Source organism: Phoxinus phoxinus (genome assembly GCF_949152265.1).
Source record: "Phoxinus phoxinus genome assembly, chromosome: 24".
NCBI classification, from domain to species: Eukaryota; Metazoa; Chordata; class Actinopteri; order Cypriniformes; family Leuciscidae; genus Phoxinus; species Phoxinus phoxinus.
In genome coordinates, this window is record NC_136899.1 from 4,135,073 (window position 1) to 4,144,978 (window position 9,906).

General features: G+C 36.8%; 1 protein-coding gene across 1 annotated transcript; it reads left to right on the forward strand.

Annotated features, from left to right (window-relative positions):
* The first annotated feature begins 135 nt into the window (after window positions 1–135).
* Window positions 136–9,854, forward strand: coasy (CoA synthase). The gene is made up of 10 exons (XM_079601396.1): window positions 136–351; window positions 978–1,692; window positions 4,561–4,775; window positions 5,578–5,709; window positions 7,006–7,195; window positions 7,880–7,944; window positions 8,047–8,131; window positions 8,222–8,319; window positions 9,160–9,306; window positions 9,386–9,854. Exons 2-10 carry the CDS (start codon window positions 1,014–1,016, stop codon window positions 9,455–9,457), a joined length of 1,683 nt encoding a protein of 560 aa, XP_079457522.1. The 5' UTR covers window positions 136–351; window positions 978–1,013; the 3' UTR covers window positions 9,458–9,854.
* The last annotated feature ends 52 nt before the right edge of the window (window positions 9,855–9,906 follow it).

Consider the following 9,906-nt stretch of genomic DNA (forward strand, 5'->3'; position numbering starts at 1 on the left):
TCAGAAATAAAATTTATGCTGATAACAATAATAATTTGTCTAAATAATTTGAAATGACAAGAAGAGAAATGTTCATATTTGGTGACAAATTTTAGTTCGTAAGCATAGAAAGCCTGTATAAACTACATTTCCCATGATTCATTAGGGCAGGAACTCTCTCTGGTAGCCAATCAGCAGTCAGTATTCCAGCACATGGCCGTCTAGGTCAACTGGACATGAGTTCGCTCTCCTGAGCAAAACATTAGTGTTTTATATGGTCATTATGACGAAGGCTGATATTAGACAGTTGTCTTCTGCAATATTATTCGGCATTTAGCATTTAGCAACACCCTAATCGGCAGAATATACAAGGTAGGTTTTGCTGAAGTAGTCTGGTGTTGCTGTGGGTTTTTCCGGATCAGCTGTGTTGTTTTTGCACTAACCTGGAATCATTCAGGAAATATAAGAGCTCAGCAATTTTTCAATGTCTGTTGCTACTTTAAATTAATAAACGATTCAGTAAATTAGTAATCGCAGGTATTCGCGTATGTGTATGAAATTTCCACTATTCTGTTCTTTTCTTGTTTTACTTTAGTCTAAATATTAGTCATTTTTTATTTAATTTTATCAAATGATCCAAGACTAAGAGCAATATTTCTATTCTATTCTATTTATTATTGTAATTTTGTAAATCATGTTTTATTGAATTCCTTTAATTAAAATTGCACGATTTAAGAGCTATAGATTATATTTTATTTGTATAGCTCCTTTCCAGAGAATAAATACGCTTTACAATAATACATAGACAATGAACATTTGTTGGCAAAAACAAAAGATGATAACATTTAATAGATAAAAACATAACTACATAATTATTTATTACAGTAGTTGCAAAGTGAGTATGTAAGATATGCATTTTTATATGTATCTACAGAACTGCATAAAGCAGTTGTCCACGATCTCTGTGAAATGTGTTATATCTGTGTTATATCTTTCAGCATCTCAGAGCAGAAAGTCACCATCAGCTGTCAATCATGTCCATGTTCAGCACCGGTATCCTGGTCCTTACGTCTCCGCTACACGTTCTTCCTCTCCGCATAGCGCCTGTACTCACGTCTGCCGCCCAGGTTGTTGAGCGCACGCTTTACGTCCATCTCCACCCCGGCCTGAACCTGGGCACAGGTGGGCAGGTGCGGCCCGTCTACATCCCACCCGTGGTGGATCTTTGCACTCTCATCTCCCGCCTTTACAGCAACGCAGCTGACATTTGCGCTCACCTTGACGTCAGGGTCCTGCTCACCAATGTCCGTGGCCAACCGGCACCATTGAGCGGAAACAGCGGCCCGTTTCCCACCCCACAGACGCTGTCCCACTCGCCAGAGGTCGTGCTGACAGACTTCCCCATCCAGGATTCAGGCCAGTCCTCAATGGTCACCCAGTGCTTGCAGAAGTACGCAGGTCACTGCTACGTCTGCACCCCGAGTCTCTCATCTGTGCTTCTGTACCCGCGACTAAAAGAGGTTAGCGGTGAGGAAGATGAGGATAGAGGAGGAAGAGGTGCAGAATTAAAACCCTTAGAGACGTTCAGTGATGTGGTGGTTGGCGGCACGTTTGATCGTCTACATGGCGCCCACAAGACCCTGCTGAATATTTCCTGTCTCCTGGCCAACAGACGTTTTGTCATTGGTGTGTGTGACCAGGAACTACTGAAAAGTAAGTGGAGACCCTCTAGAAAGCTTTACAAGTTTGTTGGATGAATAACTAGTCTAATAAAATGTCTATGTAGAGCTGCTTATACACTGTTAAATATAAAGGTTATGTATTGGCATGAAGAACCTTTAACATCCATAGAACCTTTCCATTGTCTTTATAGTGGAAAAAGGTTCTTTAGATTATTAAAATGTTGTTCACACTTAGAAACAATTTTTTCTTTTAAGAACTGTTCACTGAAAGGTTCTTTGGGGAACCAAAAATGGTTCTTTAAAGGGTTAGTTCACCCAAAAATGAAAATAATGTCATTAATGACTCACCCTCATGTCGTTCTAAGCCCGTAAGACCGCCGTTCATCTTCGGAACACAGTTTAAGATATTTTAGATTTAGTCCGAGAGCTTTCTGTCCCTCCATTGAAACTGTATATACAGTCTACTGGCCATGTCCATAAAGGTAATAAAAAGATCATCAAAGTAGTCCATGTGACATCAGTGGGTTAGTTAGAAGTTTTTGAAGCATCGAAAATACTTTTTGGTCCAAAAATAAAACAAAATAAGACTTTATTCCGCATTGTATTCTCTCCCGGGTTTGTTGTCAATCTGCGTTCAGGACTCCGCAGTGACGCTGCTGACGGAAGACGCTGATGACGTGTTATCTGGTGCGCCCGAGCTTCGTTTACAGTCTGAGGGAGACGCACGCTATATTCAAGCTATTCTACATTGTTTGCGTGGATATAAATTTTTTAATGGTGCGTAAATGTGCATGTCGCGGATGAGACACTTTTACAGCGTGCGTTTCCCTCAGACTGTAAACGAAGCTCGGGCGCACCAGATAACACGTCATCAGCGTCTTACGCCATCAGCGTAACTGTGAAGGATTGACAACAGACCCGGGAGAGAATACAATGCGGAATAAAGTCTTATTTTGTGTTATTTTTGGACCAAAAAGTATTTTCGATGCTTCAAAAACTTCTAACTAACCCACTGATGTCACATGGACTACTGTGATGATGTTTTTATTGCCTTTATGGACATGGCCAGTATACTGTATATACAGTTTCAATGGAGGGACAGAAAGCTCTCGGACTAAATCTAAAATATCTTAAACTGTGTTCCGAAGATGAACGGCGGTCTTACGGGCTTAGAACGACATGAGGGTGAGTCATTAATGACATTATTTTCATTTTTGGGTGAACTAACCCTTTAAGGCATTGCTGTGATAAAAAACTTTTGCGAACTGTATTTTTAATGTCAAAATTGAATTTTTTTGGCTTTTAGTATGAATATGTTAGCCTTATTGTTATACTGCTATAATCTAGTGTGCTCCAAAACCAAAACAATGACTAAGTTTGGATTTAGAAGATATAAGCGATCTCTTCTGTCAATATGGATCAATGATTTTGATGACATTACTCTGCACTTCAGCTTCTCATCAGCTTTTCTGTCCAATCAAACGCTCTCTACAATCTGAAGATTGTAGCCCCCGTACATTATAAATACAGAGATGCGGCTGAAATCGGCCACTTTTTCACGCATTTACTATTTTCTACATGCCGAGTGGCACATAGTGCACACTATATAGGGGATAGGGAACGATTCAGACAGTGTAAATATACTTTATATTGGGGCGAATGAAGTCTGGTTTCACGTTAGTGTCACGCGAAACACCGCAGCTATGGTCCAGAGACACGACATCACAGACCGAATCATATGATCAAGTCGGTGCAGACAAAAAAAGAAAATCAGGCCCATTTGAATTCTACTCAGAATGCTATATTTTAAAGCGATATGGAAAAGATAAGGAGGAGAAACGGTTAGAGATTAGGAGGAAACTGTGGCTTTACCGAGCTCAACGGCTCTGGCAGAGCTGTGATATAAATTAACCGCTATTGGTTATTTAACAAAAGGGGAGGGGCTGTTTGATATGCCCCGCCCTGTCTTCTTATTTCAGTGGAAATTAGGTCAACACATTGAATAATGCTGCGCATTTCAAGGCACTTCAGTGGGACTTTAACCCCTGGTTTCACAGACCAGGCTTAAGCTAGTCCCAGACTAAAATGCATGTTTGAGCTGTTTAAACTGAAAGCAACTTGCACTGATGTATCTTAAAATATGTCAGTGCCATTGTTTTGTCTCAAGATGCACACCAGCAATGAGTTTTTCTAAGGCACGTTTATAAAAGCTACATAAATCCCTTAATTGAACTAAGGCCTAACCCTGGCTCAATCTAAGCCCTGTCTGTGAAACCGGGTTTAAGTGTGTAGCTGAATTAAACTCATTTCATAATTGATGAACTTTACACAGTTATTGAGCTGAACGGAATAAACACAACTGACTTTTTCTGAATGACACTCTTCTCTTTTTAGAACTGCTTTACTGCAGAATTTGAATTTGTCTCATATTTAATGGTTTGCATCATTGATTCGGTAATTTCCCTGTTTATGACTTTGAAGCTGCTTTGAAACTGAATCTGTATTGTGTACTTCTGACTCACCTAGCTTAATTTAAGCAAATGCACTAATTAAAAAGTCATTGCTCTCTCAGAATTTTTTGGCAGAATATGGTTAAAGTCTTAGTTACTTTATCTACAGTATTTGTGCAATTCTTGCTTATTTCCTGACCCGTGATTTGTGATTAAAATGGTTTAAACCCTTAAAAGAACACTAAATGTTTTGCCATTTTTGACTTGGACCTTCTTTTTTTTTTTTGCCCAGGAGTGTGTATAAATAAATGTGACTTGACTAGTGTTCGAGACGTTTTGCCACCATTGTTATCAACCGATAAACTTGGAACCGTGGCGAAACAGTTTGAACCACAGAAAAACCATCTAATCTTGTATTTTTATTCTTATTTTCTGACTCTAATGTGTAGATAAGGTCTTGAAGGAGTTGATAGAGCCATTCGATCGGCGCGTGCAGAAGCTCCAGGACTTTTTGAACGACGTGAAACCATCACTCAAGTATGAAATCGTTCCTCTCTCGGACCCCTTCGGCCCCTCTATAACCCACCCTGAGCTGCAGTGCATTGTGGTCAGCGAGGAGACGAGGAAAGGGGGTGAAGCTGTCAACAGGAAGCGTGTGGAAAATGTGAGAACGTTGGTTTTTTTCTGGTGCCTTTAAGAAAACCACAATCGTGACAATACAGTAGCTCAAATGTATTTGGACACTTAAAAGTATATGAATTTCATTATGTTATTTAGATAATAAAACAAATATACGCTATGGTTCAAAAGTTTGGGGTTCAATTTTTTTTATGAAGGATAAAAATACAATCAAAATTGACAGTAAACCCATTTATAATGTTATAAACGATTTCTATTTCCAATAAACGCTGTTCGTTTGCACTTTATTCATCAAATAATCTCAAAGAACTTCTTGATAAGCAAATCCGCTCATATTTTCTGATACTTCTGATATTTCTTCATATTAGAAAGATTACTGAAGGATCATGTGACACTGAAGACTGGAGTAATGATGCTGAAAATACAGGAATAAATTACATTTTAAAATATATTCAAATAGAAAACAGTTATTTCGAATTGTAACAATATTTCACAATTATTTTTGTATTTTTGTTCAAATAAATGCAGCCTTGGTGAGCAGAAGAGACTTGTAAGAGAAATCTTACAGACCCCAAACTTTTGTACAGTAGTGTTTTATATAATATTAATAACTTAAGTTTATACATTATAATGCTTATAAATGAAAGTATTTTGCTCTGGAAGTTTGATGTGCATTTGTTTTCTCCACTTACATGTCGAATCCTCAGTAAGTCATAAACTAGACGTTTGTGATCTTTGAACTTACTATGTTGACCACAGTGCATTTTGGACTTTGCTGTTGTCTGCTTTTTGGTCATTTGTGAGATTAAGTGCTGGTGTCTGTGCAGGGATTGGCTGAACTGGTTCTGTACGAGATCCAGCTGCTGAAAGACGCCCATCACGCTGACATCGAGGAGGAGAAGATCAGTTCTTCCAGCCTGAGGACACGGTTGCTGGGAACACTGCTCAAACCTCCCTGTGTATGAACATCCCGTCACTTGCTAATACTTCATTCATATTCACTAGTACTTAAAAAAATCCACAATTATATAATGTTCTTTATCTGTACATCCATCTATCTATCCTTCATTAGTCAATAACTCTCCTATTTATGCATAATTTGAAACTGGTATATTTGAACTATAGCATGTATTATTGGAAAAGGTCTGTGTGCACGAGAAGTTAGTGAATAATGTGTTCCTCATCAGAATGAATGGTTACATGGGAAACCTATCAGGTGGTTTCGTGTCCCTGAGATTATTGACATAAAGCTTGTTTAGCAGAAGGAGTGACCGTCTCCTCTGTATCACTGGGTCTCCAGACATTCATTTAAAGAGTAAGAGTCATGGCAGTGTGACTGCTGGTGTCATTTAATGAAGGATATTCAGTCATGTGGATCTTGTTGATCATGTGATGGCTGATTTGGTTACTGCTTTTCTTTTGCCTTCCCTTTTTTTAGATTATATATTTACTCATATACTCTAAAGTTCAAATGTTTTGGGGCGGAGAGATATAAAAATGTTTTCAAATGCTCACTGCATTTATTTGATCAAAAATACAAAAAAACAGTAATATTATTACAATTTAGAATATTATTTGTATTTTAAAATGTAATTTATTCCTGTGATCAAAGCTGAGTTTTCAGCATCATTACTCCTTTAGTGTCACATGATCCTTCAGAAATCAGTATAATATGATGATTTGCTGCTGAAGAAACATTTCTGATTATTATTATTATTATTATCAATGTTGAAAACAGTTGCTTCATATTTTTGTGGAAACGTGAGACTGTTTTGTCAGGTTATTTTGTTAAATAGAAAGCTCAAAAGACAAGCGTTTATTTGAAATATTAAATCTTTTTCTATTATTATAAATGTCTTTACTCTCACTTTTGATCTATTTAATGCATAATAGTATACATTTCTTTAAAAAAAATACTAACCCTAAACTTTTCAACTTTTGAATATGAGCAATTATTCATGTAACCTTTTTAAAGATTAAATTAAATATTTGAAAAACTAAATGAGTTCCTTTACATAACAAAAGTGTAAAGTATTAATATTTTTTTAATTTTTTGTTATGTGACATTTTTTATATTATTAAAAAAAAAAGGTAATTTGATCATATGTGATGTGATATATTTTAAGCATTTAACTTAGCGTTAACATTTTAAATTATTGGTCTAGTTAAAAAAAAAAAAAGATTAAATTAATTGTTTATTACTTTGATTTTATCCTCATAGATCTTGGTTTGATTCCCTGTTCTTGTGTTTGCAGCCGCAGCCGGATCTGTCTCTGGATCCGTATGTGATTGGTCTGACGGGCGGCAGCGGGTCGGGCAAGAGCTCAATAGCACACAGACTGGAGGCTCTCGGTGCCGTGCGGATCGACTGCGATCAGCTCGGTCATGAGGTGTACCTGCCGGGAACATCTGCGTATCAGAAGATCATCCAGGAGTTCGGTCCAGGTAGGGAGAGGAGATGCCGAAATTACCTAAAAGAAATGAGTTCACTTCACTCATATATTACTGAATGTTCATTGTACTTATAGGAAAAAAGGTAACGTGAGCTCAACTGAATAAGCTGAATGAGTTGCAGTAGATTTCAAGTTCCCAGCATGCTTTGCATCAGACTGTATAAGGAGAATAACACTGTAAAAAAAGATATATAATGAGTAAGTCATAGAAACATATGTTTTCCCGTTACTTTAACTCATTGAAATAATTTCAACATCATTTTCTAAGTTATACAAGATTTAACTTGGCAATTAAATTTTGTTGTTGTTGAAATTACTTGTACAGCCATACTTAAAATTTAAGGCAGCAACTGAACTGTGAACTTTAATTGGGGACATTTTGTACAGTGAAATTAGTTTTTGTACAGAGTTAATAGTATGCTTATGCAATCAAATTGTATGAGTTTGATCAGAGTTTCAATTAAAGTGCAATTAACATGTTTGTGTTCAAAATCAAAATGTAAAGTTCTACTCGTTTAACTTGAAAGAATTTGATATAGAAAAAAAAGACTAATGCCAACATATTGGGGTTTATAGTGTAATGAATCTCAGTTTGTACTGGCCTTCTGCAGATTTCCCCCACAGAAAACATGAAAAAATGTCAGTTAATCGATGTTTTGTTTCTCTTTGCCGTCAGATATTGTTCATGAGGATAAGACCATTAACAGACGAGTTCTGGGGGGGGAAGTATTTGGTAACCAGGTAATTTAACTGCTGATAAACAGAACTGAATTAATTCAGAACACGTCGTTTTCGTGCGGTTCATATTGTGTTTGTGTGCGTGTTTCTGGACGTGTTTTCCAGGAGCGTCTGAAAGCGCTGACAGATATCGTGTGGCCTGAGATTGCTCTGCTGGTGAAGAAGAGAATAAAAGAAGCAAAAGAACAGGGTGAAGCATTTTCTCTCTCATCCACCGCATTCAGAAATTGTACATCTTGTCTGAGTGAGTGAGATTCATTCTCTCTCTTCCTGGTTTCAGGTAAGCGTGTTTGCGTGGTGGATGCGGCTGTGTTGCTCGAGGCGGGATGGACATATTTGGTGCATGAGGTTTGGGTGGCCACCATCCCAGAGGAAGAGGTACAGTACCAAAATGTTAAATAAATAAGGTACAAAAAAAATACTGTAAGGTTGAAAAGACTGAGACCCCTTTCTAGGATTCAAAATCAGTTTAAACCTTGAAAAAAACACAATGTTTTTATAAAAATTAATAAAAAATTGAAAACAAAGAAGCATGCAAACAACCTGAAATATTAAAATATTTTATATTGTGCGCTTGTTTGTTAAGATTTTGCTCACCAAGGTTGCATTCATTGATCAAAGATAAAAATGAAATCAGTAATATTGTAAAATATTTGTACAATTCAAAATAACTGTTTTCCATTGTAATATGAATGTTCAGCATCATTACTCCAGTATTCAGTGTCACATGATCTTCTAATATGCGGATTTGCTGTTCAAGAAATATTTATCACTTAAAATCACGTGTTGAAAAAGTTGTACTTGTAAATGGTGATGCAGTTTTTTCAGGATTCTTTAAAGGACATAGAAAAGTACAGCATTTATTTGAAATCAAATTTTTGTATAACTAAAAATGTCAATTTAATCAATTTAATGTATCCTTGCTTAATAAAATAATGAATTTATGGCAAAAAAAATTAGCTGACCCCAAATTTTTGAACGGTACTGTAAGTGCTAGTGGCATTGATCATGTGACTCTTTGTACATTTTATTATGCTGATAATATAATTTGTAAAGAAAGTTATTTTTGCTAAATATCACAGACTTTTGCATCCCACTGTGTGTATGTGTGTATATATATATATATGTCCAAATACCATTGACATGCTAAAACTATTCAGAGAGTTGTCATGATTTAAACAATATTGTGATTCTAGATGTTAACGCTCTCTGACTCAGGCAGTGAAGCGTATAGTCCAGCGTGACGGCGTGAAGGAGGAAGACGCCTTGAGGAGACTGAAGAGTCAGTGGCCGAATGCAACGCTGATAGAGCATGCTAACGTAGTGCTGTGCACACTGTGGGAACCTGACGTGACGCAGAGACAGGTATACGCCAAACACAATGGACGTGCTTTATTAACCTCAAAACATGCAGCTGATCAATAATGCATGCGTGTCTCCATAGGTATCGAAAGCCTGGAATCTTTTAACGCATCGGATTCAAAAGAGGCAAGAGACAACCAGATCTTCACTCTGAGTGCTCGACCGACTTAACCAGATCTCAACACTTCCAGAATTTTGTGAAATATATTAACAGTTTTTCTTAGTTGATCATTTCAGAAGCATAAACCTGTTTTTTTAATCATTTATCTTGTTGCATCACAAGCCTGCATTCTTAAGCAAATGAGCCAGTATCAGTTAAAGCTCTTTTTAATGTTGTGAAATAGTTTTCACATAAAATATCATGAGCGCTTTTACATACGGTTTACTAATTATTCTTGTGCCTATGGTCAGTTTATATTTGTCACCTTCTCATTTTACTTAAGTTATTTCCACTGAAAAAGGCTTTGACATGATTGTGGTGTAGATTATACATGAAGATGGTTATTAATCTATAATGTGCCTCCTGAATACCAAAGTTAAAACTGAATGTCTGATTAACCTAATAGACAACTCGGTGATTCAAAGCTAAATTAATTGTGATTT